Raw genomic sequence first — 19,139 nt, forward strand, 5'->3', positions numbered from 1 at the left:
TGAGACGCAAAAATGTGAAAGCAGGTGTTTTTAAGTTCATTACTAGTGAGTCAAATCATTCCTCTGAATTTATCGGTGTGTCTGTTAATCATATTTTAATCAAGATACAAAGATCTGAAGGTCAAGCAGAGAATCATCTGATGCCTGAAAACAAAACCAGTACAGTGGCCGACTAATAAACCACTGACAGTATGTGACACTAAACAAAGTTTGAATGTTTTATTTTTCAGTGTTTTTACAAAATGGACTGAACTTGTTTAATATTCCTTCTGCTGAAGTTTGTCAGATAAATAAACGGAATTAAATTCATCAGCTGGTTTTGTGTTTGTAAAAAGTTCAGAATAAAATCAACTTCAGTACAAAACAGTGTAAAACATATAAAAATCAGGTGTCGTGCTTCAAGCTCAGTACAAAGAAATACAAATCGATATTAACTGAACAGAAACTGATAACAAAAGTGAAAAACAACCAAGTCACAGTTGACCGTCAATTTTCAAACTGTTTAAACCTTCATCATGTTTTCCTCTGCCTCACCATGACGTCATCACACTGACGTATGTGTGATGTCATCATGGTGACGGGGAGGCAGGGGGGGCTGTACAAGGAGGACATTGCTACCGGCTGTTGGAATTGCACCACTGGGAAGAAGGCGGGGTTAGTACCGCCCACCTGGAGCATAGCAGGGACGGGGTTAGCACAGCGCACTGGGAGCATGGTGCTGGAGGTGGAGCTGGCTGCAGGTAGAAACACCTGGATGAACTGACCAGTTTCTGGATCCAGTAGCATCTTCTGCTGAGGCTGTGGAGGCGTGTCAACATGTAAGCACCGCTCACGTTTAGAATCTAACATCAGGTGACTTGGGGTGGAGATACCGAAGAGGGCTCCAGGTGTTGCAGCAGAACCAGTGATGTCAACAAGAAAGTCACCACCCACCTGTGCAGGTATGAGACCCGGAAAACTCCACCAAAATGGCTGAAGTTGCTGTTGCTGTTGCTGTTGCTGCTGCTGCTGATGATGTTGCTGTTGCTGTAGATGTAGATGTTGTTGTTGGTGTTGCTGTAGATGTTGCTGCTGATGTTGGTGTTGCTGTAGGTGTTGCTGTTGATGTTGTTGATGTTGGTGTTGCTGTAGGTGTTGCTGCTGATGTTGCTGATGTTGTTGTTGTTGCGGCTGCGGTTGCTGTAGCTTTTGCTGATGCTGTATTTCAGGTGCCTCTGTGATGCCTCGTCTCTCTTGGCCTCTTGCTGTCCTAAACTGGTCTGGACGCTCTGAGAGTTTTCCAGTCAACTTGTTGCCGTTCTCCTCAGACCTGTTCGTAAGGTGAGGGTTGGGAGCAGGCGGGGAGGGTTGCAGCTGGGTCTGGATGTAGCTCAGAGGGCTGGAGATGTAGCTGATGGTTCTCAGGTGAGGGAGCAGGGTGGGGTTTAAGGATGGCAGGGCAGTGGGGGTGTAGAAATATTGGTTGAGGACCTGGTGGGTGAAGCCGGGGGCAGATTGTAAGGACACACCCAGGTTGGAGCTCTGTTCCTGGGCAGACAGCGTAGACTGGGGTGGAGGAGGAGGAGGCTGGATGAACACAGAAGTGGCGAGGGAAGCCACAGTTGCCTCTGATTGGTTGATCTGTGACATGTCATTACTAAGGGGTGGGGGGCTGTTTGGGTGTAACTTGACTGGCCAGACGATGTCGTCGTCTTTACCTTGGCCAATCACTGGTTCGCTGCCTCTTCTCTGCGGGACTTGACGGCTGAATGTGTTGCTTTGTTTCTTGTTATGTGATTGGTCAAAAGATGCAGCGACCTTGGCAACGTGACCTTTGACCCCCACAGCCTGCTTGTAGGTGGGGGGACTTTCCTCATGGCTAATCACGGTGAAGCTAGTTGGCCGGATGTTGTTAGGGGTCATTGTTTCTGTGGAGAACGAGAGGCTGTAGGTGTTTTTAACTAAACTCCTCATGTCTCTCACCAGGTGAACCGGAGCTTTCAACACACCTGTCCCCTCCTCCTCTCTCCCTCCCTGAAGCTCTGCAGGCTGTGGTAGGACAGGTAACACTTCCAGCCTCTTCTTCAGGTGAGACGTTTTGCTACTGTTCTGCTCCACTTGCATCTTCTTAGACAGGATGTTCTTAATGAGACAAGACGCCATCTTTGTTTTAGTCTCATCCAGAGACAGAGATTTCTGAAGACGCCTTGAGTTTCCTCCAATCAGGAGCCCTGTAACCATGAGACAGAAACCAGATCAGTCTGAAACCAGATCAGACAGAAACCAGATCAGTCTGACACAGATCAGTCTGAAACCAGATCAGACAGAAACCAGATCAGTCTGAAACCAGATCAGACAGAAACCAGATCAGTCTGACACAGATCAGTCTGAAACCAGATCATCAGAACCCGATGTGGACACCCACCCTAGTTGATTACAGTGGACGGGTGACAGCTAAAGAGAAGTTGGGGGGCTTATTGACAGCTACAGGTGTTGTTACCTTCATTGGCCTTGACCTGGCCGCTGTCAGCATCACCACTAGCTGTTGAGCGTCTGTGAAAAGATGAGGGCATACTGTGTTGCCGTAGTAACAAATCAGGACGGAGACAGGCTGTGGGACCGAGCAGTTCATTGGCTGAAACATCACTGTTGTCTCCTCCCCCTTCAGCAGATCCATCCTTCAGTGCCACCTGGACAGACAGACAGGTAGAGAAAGAGACAGGTGAGCAGACAGATAGGTGAGCAGGTAGAAGGTACCTTTAGTTCCTCAGGATTCACCTGGTCAATGACGTTCTCCGACTCTTTCTTCTTCTTCAGCTGAATTTGTCGTTTAGGAACCATTTTAAGCTCCTTCCCCTCCTGAGCTTTCACCTGGACAACAGAAGAGTAAATATGTTAATGAGGTAAACTGAACACCTGTACACACTTTGAGTCAATGAGAAGAAGTAATGTTCTCCAGTTTTAAACCTCTGGACAAGATGAATCATCATGTTTTTTCTCAGTTCGGTTTGATCGACAGACTGAAAGTTTTAAACGATGTGACGATCTTGTTACAATAAAGTTAAAATAAAGTTGAAACCTGTGTTTCCATGGTAACGTCAACACATTCAAAGCCACTCTCTGGATCAGAATCCTCATTGTCTGATTGGAGGATGACAGATGGAGAGAAGTGGAGGGAGAGGTCTTCATCTGACCAGTCGCTGATGCTCTCGTCATCATCGTCTTCCTCCTCTTCCTCCTCTCTGTGGGAGTGGCTGCTGAAGCAGATATCCAGGTAATCTGCTTCACATGCACCTGTACAGGTGAACTCAGAGCTTTTCTCATCAGGAAGGATTCCTGTCTCAGAGTTGTGATGAGGCAGCAGGTCGACCTCAGGGCAGCGGTGAGCGCTGAGGAAGACCTTCCTCCCTCCTCCCCCTCCTCCTCTTCCTCCTCGGTCCAGTCTGCTGCTCATTGTTGGGTCAGGTGAATATTTGGTCTCTGACAAACAGGAAGAACAAACATATTTCCACCAATAACCAGAAACAAATGATCTGTTGGCCTCTATTGGTCAACGTTCAACACATATTCAACACTGAGCAGCTCTCTGGTCCTCGTCTACAGAGGATGATGTTCACGACTTCATGATGAAACATTTAAAAACCAAAAAAGATCTGATAAACTTAGTTTCTGTTTTTAGCATCGACACTGATTTTAGTTCTTATTTCATTTTTATTCCTTCAAGAATTTTAGAGAATAAAGTAGATCAGTAATTAAATCCATAAAATAGTTTAAATGTCTTTTAATCTTACCTCAGACTTACTCTGGATCAGGTTCTGGATCAGGTTCTAGATCAGGATCAGATCCACTATTAAACACTCATGTTCAGACTTGGTCCAGACTTCTTAAAGAGGTCCTAGGTCCTGGTTCTGGCGATCGGTTCCGGTCCTAGTCCAGACTAAATGTTTCTAATCAGATTCAATGATAGTTTGTCTTCTGTTCAGAGAGAGTTCTGGTCCCAGAGCAGTCGGTTGGTTTAAACCGCCGGTCCTGCAGAAGAGAGCGACAGAGAGAGGGCGAGAGACCTGGAGATAAACAGAGAGAGAGAGCTGGTGTCAGACTGCAGGTTTCTATTTTAAGAGGTGACTGACAGACAAGGCTGCAGCTCTCTCTCTCTGTTTATCTGAACCTCGCTCGCCCTCAGAACGAGTCACTCAGCAGCTGATTCAGGGTCAGGCCCAGAAAAGTAAAAGGGGGAGAGGGACGGGGGAGAGAGAGGGACGGGGGGGGTGGGGGGGTGGGGGTGGGGGTGGTGATGTTGTTCTGTAGATGTATTATATACATGTACAGAGTATTATATACATGTAGAGAGAGTATTATATACATGTACAGAGTATTACATACATGTACAGAGTATTACATACATGTACAGAGTATTATATACATGTAGAGAGAGTATTATATACATGTACAGAGTATTACATACATGTACAGAGTATTACATACATGTACAGAGTATTCCATACATGTACAGAGTATTATATATAATACTCTCTCTACATAATACTCTCTCTACATGTATATAATACTCTCTACATGTATATAATACTCTGTACATGTATGTAATACTCTGTACATGTATATAATACTCTGTACATGTATGTAATACTCTCTCTACATGTATGTAATACTCTGTACATGTATGTAATACTCTGTACATGTATATAATACTCTGTACATGTATGTAATACTCTGTACATGTATGTAATACTCTGTACATGTATGTAATACTCTCTGTACATGTATGTAATACTCTGTACATGTATGTAATACTCTGTACATGTATGTAATACTCTCTGTACATGTATGTAATACTCTGTACATGTATGTAATACTCTCTGTACATGTATGTAATATTCTGTACATGTATGTAATACTCTGTACATGTATATAATACTCTCTGTACATGTATGTAATACTCTGTACATGTATGTAATACTCTCTGTACATGTATGTAATACTCTGTACATGTATGTAATACTCTCTGTAGATTGTTCTGTCAACACTTAGTCTTTATTGTTTCGACATCAGCTCTGAGTTTATGTTTTTATCAGATTTAATATTTCCTGGATGGATGACGTGACGCCGACCCGCCACCAGGTGGTGCTACAGCAGCGTGTGTGTGTTTATTAATCAATGAAGAAGAAGAAGTTACAGGGGTAGTAGAAGAAGAAGAAGGAAACAAAAAAAAAAAAAAAAAAAAAGAAGGAGGAGGAGGACGAGGGCTGTCAGAAGCGTCTCCAGCACCGGGAGTGTTTCTGCTTATTTCCTTCTACTACTTCGACTAGTTCTACTAGTTCTACTGGTTCTACTAGTTCTACTGGTTCCGTTGGTTCCGTTGGTTCCGTTGGTTCCGAGCTGGTCGACCACATGCCTGGCTTTAAGTCTTCAGGTTCGCAGGTAAATCGGGTTTTCTCTGGTGTTTTCCTCAGACAGGTGTTTTCCTCAGACAGGTGTTTTCCTCGGACAGGTGTTTTCCTCGGACAGGTGTTTTCCTCGGACAGGTGTTTTCCTCGGACAGGTGTTTCCGGTCCCTCTGATCAAACAACAAACTGAACAATGAACGCGTTTAACTAAAGATTGTTAGCCTACATGCTAACAGCTAGCATCACTGCGACAGTTGCTTTACGGTAAACAGCTGATCACAACGGAAGCGGAAGAGAAAGAATTGCGCATCATAAAATCAGAGAAGCACCGAGTGATTGATTCCGATCAATAACTGATATTATTATCGATCGAAGGACAGATGAGCTGCGCAGCCGCAGAACTGAGGATCATGTTTAGTCCGGGGCACGTGCAGCTGGTTAAGGTAAACACTCACCTGGAATGAAAGTGTCGCGTGAAGCACTTGAAGTTGAGATCAGTCGATCACCAACATGTTTATCAGTTTAATGAATGGAGGGATGAATAAAGTGTCTGCGTTTAATCCTGTTATAAGAAATGAGTCAGAGTCAGTGGATTAAAGAGACACGAGCTCTGTTCACCTGTAGATGGATGGAGAGAGGGATGGAGAGATAGAGAGAGGGATGGATGGATGGATGGATGGATGGAGAGATAGATGGATGGAGAGATGGAGAGAGGGATAAATAAAGTGTCTGTGTTTAATCCTGTTATAAATAAATGAGTCAGAGTCAGTGGATTAAAGAGACACGAGCTCTGTTCACCTGTAGGTAGATGGATGGAGAGATGGAGAGATAGAGAGAGGGATGGATGGATGGATGGATGGATGGAGAGATAGATGGATGGAGAGATGGAGAGAGGGATGGATGGATGGAGAGAGGGAGAGAGGGATAAATAAAGTGTCTGTGTTTAATCCTGTTATAAGAAATGAGTCAGAGTCAGTGGATTAAAGAGACACGAGCTCTGTTCACCTGTAGATGGATGGAGAGAGGGATGGAGAGATAGAGAGAGGGATGGATGGATGGATGGATGGATGGAGAGATAGATGGAGAGAGGGATAAATAAAGTGTCTGTGTTTAATCCTGTTATAAATAAATGAGTCAGAGTCAGTGGATTAAAGAGACACGAGCTCTGTTCACCTGTAGATGGATGGAGAGAGGGATGGAGAGATAGAGAGAGGGATGGATGGATGGATGGATGGATGGAGAGATAGATGGATGGAGAGATGGAGAGAGGGATAAATAAAGTGTCTGTGTTTAATCCTGTTATAAATAAATGAGTCAGAGTCAGTGGATTAAAGAGACACGAGCTCTGTCCATCAGTAGATGGATGGATGGAGAGATGGATGGAGAGAGGGATGGATGGAGAGAGGGATGGAGAGAGGGATGGAGAGATGGAGAGATGGATGGATAGATGGAGAGATGGAGAGATGGATGGATGGAGAGATGGAGAGATGGAGAGATGGATGGATGGATAGATGGATGGATGGAGAGAGGGATGGAGAGATGGAGAGATGGATGGATGGATGGATAGATGGATGGAGAGAGAGAGGGATGGAGAGATGGAGAGATGGATGGATAGATAGATGGAGAGAGGGATGGAGAGATGGATGACATCATGGCGACTAGGGCTGCAGCTATCGAATATTTTAGTAATCGAGTACTCTACTGAAAATTACATCGATTAATCGAGTAATCGGATAAAACGTATTTTCACGGTGTTCTCCTTTCTTTTCAGTCGGAAATGCTCCCACACTTTCGACATTTTCTGTCTTTTTTTATCGCCTTTTTCTTCTGTTTCATCGTCGCTATTTCTCCTCGCCTCTGCCATTTTCCCGCTCCCTCAGTCAAACACCTGTACGTCCGCTTCCTCCTCCTCCTCCTTTCTTCCCCGGCCTTCCCTTGCGTAGGTGACGTAAGCACGTTGTGCCACATTGAAAGTAGTCCGTGCGGCCGCTTGAACCACAATTAAATTGACGATTCCTCGAGGCAGAAAAAAATCCTCGGACCACTTTTTGTAATCGAGGTACTCGAATTACTCGAGGAATCGTTTCAGCCCTAATGGCGACCACCAACCTCTCCATAAAGCGCCCCCATAGGACCGTGAGAGTTGTTGAAAACAAAACGAAAACATGTACTGTATAATAAAACATTTCTTTGTAACTGGTCGAGATAGAGCAGCGTAGTATTAAACATGAGTGAGTCTGGAGGAAGTGTGGGCGGGGCATCAATATCACGGCTCCACGTGGCTCCGCCCTCAGACCGTACTGATCAGACTCTGGATCCAAACTCACAAGATGGCGCCGCCCGTATCCCCGGGAACATAGAGTCAGTTTGACCAATGAGAGGAAGAGGAGACGTGGTGTCCATATTTATATACAGACTATCTATGGTCAACACTGCCGTGGTGATTCCAGGACATTTCCAGCTTTTGATTCAATTCAATTCAATTCAATTTTATTTATATAGCGTCAATAACAATACAAATCGTCTCAAGACGCTTTACAAAAACCCGGCCTGAAACCCCCAGAGCAGCCTGAAGGCGACGGTGGCAGGAACAACTCCCTTTTAACAGGAAGAAACCTTGAACAGAACCAGCTCATATGGAGGAACCATCTGCCTAAGGCCAGCCGGGTACAGACAGAAGAAAGAGAGAAGAGAACAGCAAAGAGAGAAGAGAAGAGAACAGCAAGATAAACATACATCTGTCATAGATGCACATATCTGACTAAAGTGTACATGTGGAATCTTATGATACAAACTGATGATGTTACATGACAGTTTGAAAATGTAAGAGGAATCATAGGCAGGTTGGAGAATTGTTCATTCAGGTAGGAGTGGATAACTGCAGGATTTGATCAAATGTATGTGTAGTATCACCTTCAATCAGTATCATAAGTTCATGTTTATGATTCATGATTCAATGAAAGGTTTGTTTTTAGAAACATTTGTTCATCAGTTGTAGTTTTAGAGTCAATGTTAATAAAAGTCAAAGTGAAGATAATTCTTCTTCATCCAGACTTTCTGAGCTTGAGACATTTAGAGCGACAGCACTGGCAAAAACAACCTGTTTAACTTGTTTGAAGGCTTGAATTCTGAGTTAGGCACCACTGCAGTATTGATACCAGACTGTGGTATTGATGAAGTAGTACTGATGTGTCTGCTCTTTGTGCTCAAGGATGAGGAGATGGTCCCGTCTCCGAGGGTCCTGGTTACCGGAGCGACGGGTCTTCTGGGTCGAGCCATCTGCAGAGAGTTTCAGACCAACGGTTGGTCGGTGATCGGAACTGGATTCAGAAGAGCCAGACCACGGTTCCTCCGCTGTGATCTGACGGACGAGGACGCGGTCAGAGGACTGCTGCAGGAATACAAGGTACTACTGCAGGAATACAAGGTACTACTCCGTATACAAGGTACTACTGCAGGAATACAAGGTACTACTGCAGGAATACAAGGTACTACTCCGTATACAAGGTACTACTGCAGGAATACAAGGTACTACTGCAGGAATACAAGGTACTACTCCGTACACAAGGTACTACTGCAGGAATACAAGGTACTACTGCAGGAATACAAGGTACAAGGTACTACTGCAGGAATACAAGGTACTACTGCAGGAATACAAGGTACAAGGTACTACTGCAGGAATACAAGGTACTACTCCGTATACAAGGTACTACTGCAGGAATACAAGGTACTACTGCAGGAATACAAGGTACAAGGTACTACTGCAGGCATACAAGGTACTACTGCAGGCATACAAGGTACTACTGCAGGAATACAAGGTACTGTACTACTGCAGGAATACAAGGTACTGTACTACTGCAGGAATACAAGGTACTACTGCAGGAATACAAGGTACTGTACTACTGCAGGAATACAAGGTACTACTCCGTATACAAGGTACTACTGCAGGAATACAAGGTACTACTGCAGGAATACAAGGTACTACTCCGTATACAAGGTACTACTGCAGGAATACAAGGTACTACTGCAGGAATACAAGGTACTACTGCAGGAATACAAGGTACAAGGTACTACTGCAGGAATACAAGGTACTACTGCAGGAATACAAGGTACAAGGTACTACTGCAGGAATACAAGGTACTACTGCAGGCATACAAGGTACTACTGCAGGAATACAAGGTACTACTGCAGGAATACAAGGTACTGTACTACTGCAGGAATACAAGGTACTACTGCAGGAATACAAGGTACTGTACTACTGCAGGAATACAAGGTACTACTCCGTATACAAGGTACTACTGCAGGAATACAAGGTACTGTACTACTGCAGGAATACAAGGTACTGTACTACTGCAGGAATACAAGGTACTACTGCAGGAATACAAGGTACTGTACTACTGCAGGAATACAAGGTACTACTGCAGGAATACAAGGTACTACTGTGGGGATAGAAGGTAATGCTGCAATAATGCAAGGTAGTGATGACAATCACAGCACACTACATCAGTACACTACAACACAAGGAATTTGCTTTTAGCCTCCGCCTTAAGACCACTTGATGTGTTCCCTGTCCAAGTGTCTGCATGGAGTTTGTCTAGTGCCACTGCAGACATCATGGAGCCGATACATGAGACAGGAAGAGGCTGTTTGCTACAGTCCAGAGTTTAATTAGCTGCTGTGCTGCCAGGAGCCTGGAGCTAAAAAGCCAGAGCTTGTCAGAACCAGCTTTTCAGAAACAGGAGCCCTGTCTTTTAAGAATTAAGAAAAACCTTTATTTGTCCCACAATGGGGGAATTGCAGTTTACAACAGCATACAAAAGGGAATGAAGAGTGAAGAGTGAAAAGGGTAGGGTCGTTCAAACAATAGAATAAAAAATATACAAGTACTGGCATATATACAAAAAGTATTGAATTGCACAGACGATTGTCAGATTTTGCATGGATGGACCAGGTGTAACTGGATTGTGAAGTTGTACACAGAACATAGTTAAAGTGTTGAACCTTGAGGTGTAATAATATTGCACATATTAAGAGTGTTCGTTCTGTATCTTTCCTTCACACATGGAGGGTGAAGCAGTCTGTCACTGAAGCTGCTCCTCAGTCCTGTCAGGTCTCCATGCATGGGATGGGACTCATTGTCCAGCATGGAGGACAGTTTAGCCAGGACTCTCCTGTCACCCACCTCCCTCACTGAGTCCAAGGGGCAGCCCAGGACAGAGCTGGACTTCCTGATGATCTTATCCAGCTTCTTCCTCTCCCTCTCTGTGATGCCACTGTTCCAGCAGACCACTCCGTACAGGATGGCTGATGCCACTACAGAGTCCTAGAAGGTCTTCAGGAGTGCCCCTTTCACTCCAAAAGACCTCAGTCTCCTCAGAAGGTAGAGCCTGCTCTGTCCCTTCCTGTAGAGAGGCTCAGTGTGGTGAGTCCAGTCCAGTTTGGTGTTGAGGTGAACACCCAGGTACTTATAAGAGTCCACTTGCTCAATGTCCATTCCCTGGATGTTCACTGGTGAGGGGAGGGCAGAACGACGTGTACGGAAATCCACCACCATCTCCTTGGTCTTCCCCGCGTTGATCAGGAGGTGGTTTCACTGTCACCTGTCCACAAAGTTCTCTGTCAGTCCTCTGTACTCAACGTCATCCTTGTCTCCGATGAGGCCGACAATCGCAGAGTCGTCAGAGAACTGCAGTACACAGCTGTTGGTGTTGTGTCTGAAGTCTGCTGTGTAGAAAGTGAAAAGAAAGGGGGCCAGGACAGTTCCCTGGGGGGCACCCGTGCTACTGGTGAGCAGGTCAGACACTTAAAAAGATTTGCAGAGGAGCTCACTCCAGCTTGACATCAACTCTTCCAGCTCTCCATTGACACTCATTCGGTACCTGAGCTCTGGAAAAGATCAGTTATTATAACCAAGCAATTTCCGTTGTGGATCAGTGAAGTTTATCTAATATCAGTTCGCGTACAAAAGGAAACGGAGTACGAGCGATGCCATTCTAACTATAATGCACCTAGTTTTAAAACATCTTGAGAGTCCCTCTGCGTAAGTTTAGCTAAGTTAATCTTTATTGATTTTAGCTCTGCTGTATTCAGCCACACATCGGCAGAACAGATGAGGGAAAAGCATGAATGAAGTCTCCAGAGATGAGGAAGAGGGTCTGTGGGTGCTGTGTCTGCAGCTTGCTGGTAACTGAGAGCAGGGCATCAGAAGCTGTGTATGCCTTAGCAGAGGGAGGGACGTACACCACTATCACAATAACATGTGAAAACTCCTGTGGCAGATAGTATGGCCTCATGCTAACTGCTAACAGTTCACTGTCCTTGCTACACAGTTGTGCTTTAACAGAGCAGTGTGTAGTTTTTGTTGAAAAAAACAAACAATCCAAGTCTAGTTTGCTGAAGTGATTCAAGTTTATTAGAGTTCCAGGTCATGGTGAGTCTACCGACACAGAGTGGGTCTGAGACCAGAGACTGACCCAGATTCCAGGGCCAGAGAACAGATATACCCTGTCCCCAGGTGTGGTTGCAGACAGTACCTGAATAGATCATATAGTGGATGTATATTGGTCAGTCGAGGGCAACTTTACACAGGAAGGTGAACTCAGTAGGGGACAGAGGTGGCTCCCAGACATGGTCAGAACAAAAGGAGAAAGGAGTGACACTCAGGTAGTATGATCAAGGCTCTGATCAGCAGGAGACAGGAGAGATCAACATATGGTTGGAATTGCTCCAGACATGTTGAGGCCAATGTCCCTTCAAAGACAATGTGTGTTGTATATTTAAGTTTTCTTCTTCACTTTGCTCCACCTCAGGTTCACGAACACAGCCAGGCCTCAGCTGTGGGTTATGAAGGTTGTCCACGAACCAGAGGGTTAACGGTTCGATCCCCGGAATGTGCCACATGCCGAAGTGTCCTTGAGCAAGACACTGAACCCCCAGTTGGTCCCAGTGTGAGGCACTGGTGTGTGAATGGGTCGATGTGTCTGTGACTGTAAATCGCTTTGAGTACCAATAGGTAGAAAAGCTCAATATCAAAAAACTTCCTTTCCCTTTACCGCTGCCCGCTGTTGTGTCTGCCTACAGAAGATAAAAGTTGTCCATCATAACAGTGGCGTCTGGGATGCTGGATGTAAGCCAGGTCTCTGTGAACAGAACAGACACTCTGATGACAGAGGAGAGAACAAAAGCGTCTCTTCTTTTCGCAAGGGTTTCCTGCGCGGCATCCACTGCAGGTCTTACAAAGTAGCTCCGGGGGATCTCATGTTTGTCCCTAGGGAACACTACAGCACTACGCAGCGCAATCAGCTGTTCCCTGCTGTAAACAAAGCACACGCGGGCCGGTCTGGATATTGTTGTAAAGATAGAAACTACGGTGATGGCAAGACTCTCAGTAAAAAAACTACTAAAGTATATACAAAGTATCTACACAAGAAAGGGAAGCAAAAAGTGAAAGAGATTTTAAAAAAGAGAGATCAAGTAAGAGCTGCTGCAAACAGCTGCAGGCCTCGACCAGTGCAGGAAGTCTTTTATGTTTGATGTGAGTTTCAACAGATCCTAACCCTTGAGGGTATGAATGGAAGTGTGTGTCCGCTTTGAAAGCCTGCATCTATCATTGACCCTAACCCTAACCACATTTAGGATCTGATTAAGATCATTCTAAACTCCTCCCTCTGCCGGTCCAGCTGGTCAGTCTTATCTGGTCACATGACTCTGTTAATGTGGTCCAGGGTGAGGGTGACTCACTGTCTTACAGGACACTAGATGCCTCACTGCTAAGGTTAGTTTGACATGCTGTGACGTTCTACGTCTTGATTAAAGTGTTTTCTGTTTCAGCCTGAAGTGATCATCCACTGTGCAGCGGAGCGGCGTCCAGATGTTGTGGAGAGACACACTGAAGCAGCTGTTAATCTGAATGTACATGCCACCAGCACTCTGGCAAAGGAGGCAGGTGAGTGATGTCATCACAAGTTCTTACCGTGTTGTATCTTCATCTTTGTGTCATTACTTTATTTTTTTGAACTGTAGATGTTCCTCTAAGTCACATGACTAACATGGACTCTAGGAATCAGAAAAGCTTCTGGGCTCATTAACTAAATTAAACTCTACAGCTAGACGGAAGGGAAGTGGAGTTTTCTAGAGAAAGCTTTTGTTAAAGTCAAGTCAAAGTTTATTTCTAAAGCACATTTGAAAACAACCTCACTTGAACCAAAGTGCTGAACAAGCAGAACAAATATAAATTAATCAACAATCCTTGTTAATATAAAACAAATAATTATGAGCTAAAACAGGCAATAAAACAACAAATAAAACAATAGTAAAATTGTGTTTGCATAATAAAATCCAAGATATACAGCTCAACTTGGACTGAAGACCAATGAGAACGTGGGTTTTCAACAATGGTATTAAAATGTTCCAAACTCTGAGCAGCTTTGATATAAAAGGGTAGACTTTTCCAGAGTTTGGGGGCCACCACCGAAAAGGCTTCATCACCCCTGTGTCTGAGCCTGCATCTAGGGAGGTCCAGTTGCAGCTCGTCTGCTGATTGCAGTGCTCAGGCTGGAGTGTGGCCACATAGTAGTTCTGACAGATAAGATGGTGCCTGGCCATTAAGACTCTTAAAAATTAGTATTAAATATTTAAAATTTATCCTAAAATGGACTGGAAGCCAGTGTAGGCAGGACACAACTTCACTTTACTCAGAAGTCTTAATTTAAAAAGCAAATATTGACCACTGAACTAAGCTGTTTCTCAAATTTAAAGGCGGAGTCAACAATCCTGCCGAGGTTTCTTCCGACAGGATGACAGTAGGGGGCGAGCTGATGCACTGTCAAAACCATCTAAGTCCTTTTAAGTCCTTTTTTCCTTATTTATATTAAGGAAATTTGCCTCCATCCACAAATGCACATCTTTTCAACAGTTTAGCAGAGCCTGTATAGAGGCATTGCTGTTTGTTCGTATGTGCAGATACATTTCTAAATCATCTGCAAAACAATGAAACAAGATGTTGTACTTTTTAAAATTTGACCCCAAGGGAAGCATGCACAAAAGAAAAAGAATAGGGCCCAAGATAGACCCTCGAGGAACGCCACAGCTAAGAGGGGATGCTGTTGAGGAATATTGGCCGAGCTGCACAGAGAAGAGCTGCTTATGAAACACAAAACAATATAAGACGTTAAAACATAGTCTACCAATAGCTCTTATTTAGCTAACGCTAACTTAATTAAACAGTTATTTACAATTATTCAAGTTCTGATCTTACTTAAGACACGGATAATACCTTAATAATACATCATAGCAACGAATACCAACCGTGGGCCTCTTCGGAGGGTTGCTAATACATTAAACATTTCCTTATAACGTATACCGTTTCTCTCTGTCACGTTACTGTTTGTATGGACCGTTTCCATAGCTCTTACATGGAACACATAGAACATGTGTAACATATAGAACCTGTCTGTCTCCAGTGGCGTGTGGAGCGCTGTTCCTCTACATCAGCACCGACTACGTGTTTGATGGCAGGAATCCTCCATACGGAGAAGACGACTGTCCAAATCCTCTCAACGTTTATGGGCGAAGCAAACTGGAGGGGGAGAGAGAGACACTGCGACACTGTCCAGGTACATGTCCTTGTCTCAGCCGTCTTTCTGTCAAAGAACGAGAGGCACTGCAACACTGTCCTTGTCCTTGTCTCAGGTGCCGTGGTGCTGCGAGTGCCAGTTCTGTTCGGGGAGGTGGAGTCGGTGACGGAGAGCGCTGTTACGTCATTGTGGTTGAAAGTTCAACAGGCGACGGAGGAGAGCTGTACGGTGGATCACTGCGACCAGAGGTTTCCCACCGACGCCCGGGATGTCGCTACCGTCTGCAGGAAACTGTCTGAGAGAGCGAGACAGGTACATGTCAGAGAGAGAAAGATGGATGAATGTCAGAGAAGTATCTGTCTGTCCTGCCTTTGCTCAACACCTGTCTTCCAGGACCCGTCCATCAGAGGAGTCTTCCATTTCTCTGCTAAAGAGCAGATGACTAAGTATGAGATGTCCGTCGCCATCGCTCAGGCCTTCAACCTCCCATCCAGTCACCTCATACCTGTAAGGCACACATTAAATTCATCCATTTCTTAAAGTTCATGATAATTAACACTTTGTAAAACAACTAATGATGATAAAGTTCCACATCGGTAATGTACATCTGTATTAATGTCATAATTAGGATTAATGTTTTGTCTGTAATGGCGTTTATGACTTATATTATTAAAACTGTTATTGACGCCTTAACGTCTGCGTCCTTGTCTTATTGATGTTTAATTTCTTCGTAGCTGACAGAGCAGCCGGCAGACTCTGCTGTTCGACCAGTCAACTGTCAGTTGAACTGTTCTCGTCTGGAGCTGCTGAACCTCAGCGTTGAACCGCGGCCTTTCACTTCTGCCATCTCTGACTGCTTGTGGCCGTTCACACCTGACAAACGCTGGAGACAGACTGTCTTCCACTGAGACAGACACAAGCAGAGAGAGACAGGTGAAGTAACAAACATATAATGATGTCCAGGTTTAATTACAGCATATATTAGAGGTGTCCTGATTTCTGGCTGCATGGTTTTTCCTTATGTCCGACAACTGTCAGATGAAAACATGTTTGTCATTGTTCTCTGTAAACCTTGATGTGAACAAGATAAAATACAGATTTACAAATATACAAAATAAAATATACAGTACACATCATTGTGTTCTGACTGAACGCTTCTTTCTTTCACAACATTAAAATGTTTTAACTTTTAAATTGGGAGTTGGGGGCTTGGGGTTAGGAATATGGATGATGACCACGATCTGCCATAGGGGACATCCTCTTCTAACTCTCGAACTGCAAGTGTTAGAGTTTCCAAAATTTGAGTGGTTGCTAGTTCCCACCCCCTGGACCTGTACACCAAGTTTGGCGCCCCTAGTGGCCCCCCCTTGGTGTTGCCCCATCTCTGGGTAAGTATCAAGTGATTGCAACTCTTAAACGGAAGGTGGTTTGGACTTGGGACTAAGACTGGTGCGTTCATTGACCCTGAAATAGGGTTAGGTTTGTGAAATTATCTGGATGGCCTACACTGTCATCTGATGAAACAACAGAACAACTCTTTACCTCCTGAAAGGAAAAGGAGGGGGAAAGGAGTGAGAGTAAAAAAATGGGAATTAACAAATGCGTGACACCTGTGAGCCGGGGGAAAGGAAGTTACTGACACAAACAGTTAGGAGGAGGACAGAGAGGAGCGTGAGAGGAACAAAGAAAAGTGTAAAGTGTCTTGAGATGATTTGTATTGTTACTGACGCCATATAAATAAAATTGAATTGAAATTGAATTGAAAAAATCGAAATCCAGGTTCATTCAAATCTTCCTGCTTGTAGAATCTGCCTGCTATTAAAAAGAGTGAAATAAATATTGTCAATTGAAAAAAAATCAGCAACAAGAAAAAGAACCAACTTGATTCACTGGAGTACTCCGGAAATCCATGGCCTGAGGAATGGTGAGGATCCCGGAGTCTGGAGGAGGAAAAAAGTTGCCTGTGTTCCCTGCCCCTGGATACTTGGACCCCACACCTGCCTGGGCTGGAGAAAACCCCAATAGAGCTAAGTACTGACTATCACTCTCCAGGCTTCACCTGTGTCCCCTCAACCCAAAAAGGCAGCTCAACCTTTTCCCCTCTGATCCACCGTACTTCCTGCTCTCACACACACACACACTCCTACACACCTGAAGCTGGAACTGAACTGGACCAACACACACACACACACACACACACACACACACACACACACACACCACTACACACCTGAAGCTGGAACTGAACTGGACCAACACACACACACACACACACACACACACACACACACAGGTAGTCAACGTCCAAAAAAGAATTAAGTGTGTTGCGATCTAAGTTTTGTTGTGTTGCCATGATTTAGTTAAATGACTGAACTGTGAGTGGTGATATTTTTGTTGAACACCTACTTTCCGTGATTAACTTTACAAGCAAAAAGAAAAAGAGAATTTGACTCGTATTTTTGTTTGGGTTACACATTAAATGTTGCTTGTTTTAAGTAACTTAAATCTGCTTTACATATTAAATGTCCTTTTATTTATGATTACGGTTGATATGCAGTTTCTCCACAGATATCCTTTTTGTAAATAGGATTAATAGATAGCCCGCACACACCTAAATAATTAATGCAGTTTGACAGGATTATAGCTTCTACTTTTTATTAATCTCCTGTATGACACCCAACTACTGTTGTGTGTAACCGTTTCAAGTCCCTACGCCACTAGTTGACATAAATACATTACACTGCCTTACAACCATACCAGAATTCCATTATTCTGCTGCATTCAGGTGATGAACAGTTATGTTGGTAAAGACCACGAAGCAATGACCAGTTAAAATGCTGAGGTATCCCAAAATACATCCCATGATATATTTTGACATGACATGATTTGAAATCATTTTTAGCATTGTTGGCGTGGCAGCGGGTTTCTGTGCAACCTACCAGTGGGATGAGGAATTTGGTTCTTGGACACCTTCATAAAGCTGATCTACTCCGCAGCAAAAAAGTGAACATCAATCTGGGTGTACTGTGAGTAATAGTACAAATTTAGTACATATAATAGAATACATTGTCTTTTTTGTCATTGTACAAGTACAATGAAATTAAGGAAATCATATTTTCGTACTAAACTTTTTTCTGAAAACCTGTTGTCGGTGGACAGCAAACTTGCCTTCCACATTGGCTCTAACATAATTCAATTAATTTTATAGTTTTTGTCATTTTCTTTCAGCTTGCTCTCAGCCAAAAATCCATTTCAACATGTTGTACTATGATGAAATAAAGAGGCCATGTTAAGCTTAAAACATTTTAAAATGCACAGAAGCGACACATTAAATGCCAATTCACATGAAACTTTCCAGATACTTTGTTCCCAGACATCTGGGGGAAGGAGAGAATTAGTCCTGTAGCTCCTACACCAGGTTGTTGTATTGTCTCAGGGTCATAGTAGAGTTCCTGGTTAAAGAAACACATACAAACACACACAAACAAACACAAAAAAGGTTGAATTAAAAGAGAAATATAGTCAGATGACTAATAGAGTTTTTGGACTTCATGTGAACCACCAAACAGGCAGCGAGTGGTGCCACAGTAGTACCGGGATACAGCAGCCTGTGGCTGGGTTAGGTTAGGTTAGGGTATAGGGATGATGAAGGTCGTCACACATCCTGTAACTTTTGGTAGGAAGGTCCTAGAGACTTGAAACTTCGGCTACCCCCATATGTGATGGTATGGCCGTTCCAACGGTACCACCCATTTCGCTCTACAACCTTCCGTTCCGGAGATAGCTCAATCTTGGTCCTAGAGACTCGGTACCACTTCCAGTGTGTTCAGCGTGGCCGATATAGTGGGGGTAGGGCCCGGTTTGAAGTGTGTGGGACTTACCGTTAAAAAGTTAAAAATTTGATGGGTCAAAGATTTTTCTAAGTGGGTTAGGGTATAGGGACGATGAAGGTCGTCACACATCCTGTAACTTTTGATAGGAAGGTCCTAGAGACTTGAGACTTCGGCTACCCCCATATGTGACGGTATGGCCGTTCCAACGGTACCACCCATTTCGCTCTACGACCTTCCGTTCCGGGGATAGCTCAATCATGGTTCTAGAGACTCGGGACCACTTCCTGCGTGTTCAGCGTGGCCGATATAGTGGGGGTAGAGCCCGGTTTGAAGTGTGTGGGAGTTAC

The 19,139-nt window shown here is 44.2% G+C and overlaps 1 protein-coding gene across 2 annotated transcripts; it reads left to right on the forward strand.

The window, feature by feature from the left end:
- The first annotated feature begins 5,224 nt into the window (after positions 1 to 5,224).
- Positions 5,225 to 16,426, forward strand: mat2b (methionine adenosyltransferase 2 non-catalytic beta subunit methionine). Of its 2 annotated transcripts, none has more exons than XM_084565444.1 (7): positions 5,225 to 5,418; positions 8,596 to 8,790; positions 13,215 to 13,329; positions 14,846 to 14,998; positions 15,075 to 15,271; positions 15,353 to 15,466; positions 15,694 to 16,425. In XM_084565444.1, exons 1-7 carry the CDS (start codon positions 5,389 to 5,391, stop codon positions 15,865 to 15,867), a joined length of 978 nt encoding a protein of 325 aa, XP_084421570.1. In that variant the 5' UTR covers positions 5,225 to 5,388; the 3' UTR covers positions 15,868 to 16,425. The 2 variants fall into 2 exon arrangements, with proteins under 2 accessions (XP_084421570.1, XP_084421569.1); XM_084565443.1 differs by lacking the exon at positions 5,225 to 5,418 and adding an exon at positions 5,579 to 5,827 and having other exon boundaries at positions 15,694 to 16,426.
- Positions 16,427 to 19,139: the final 2,713 nt, after the last annotated feature.

Source organism: Chelon labrosus, assembly GCF_963514085.1.
Source record: "Chelon labrosus genome assembly, chromosome: 17".
Lineage (NCBI taxonomy): Eukaryota > Metazoa > Chordata > Actinopteri > Mugiliformes > Mugilidae > Chelon > Chelon labrosus.

Coding starts and splice junctions, on each gene's coding strand:
- mat2b (XM_084565443.1), top strand. CDS start 5,765: ATGAGCTGCGCAGCCGCAGAACTGAGGATCATGTTTAGTCCGGGGCAC. Junction 8,791..13,214: donor GACTGCTGCAGGAATACAAG/GTACTACTGCAG, acceptor TTTCTGTTTCAG/CCTGAAGTGATCATCCACTG. Junction 14,999..15,074: donor GACACTGCGACACTGTCCAG/GTACATGTCCTT, acceptor TCCTTGTCTCAG/GTGCCGTGGTGCTGCGAGTG.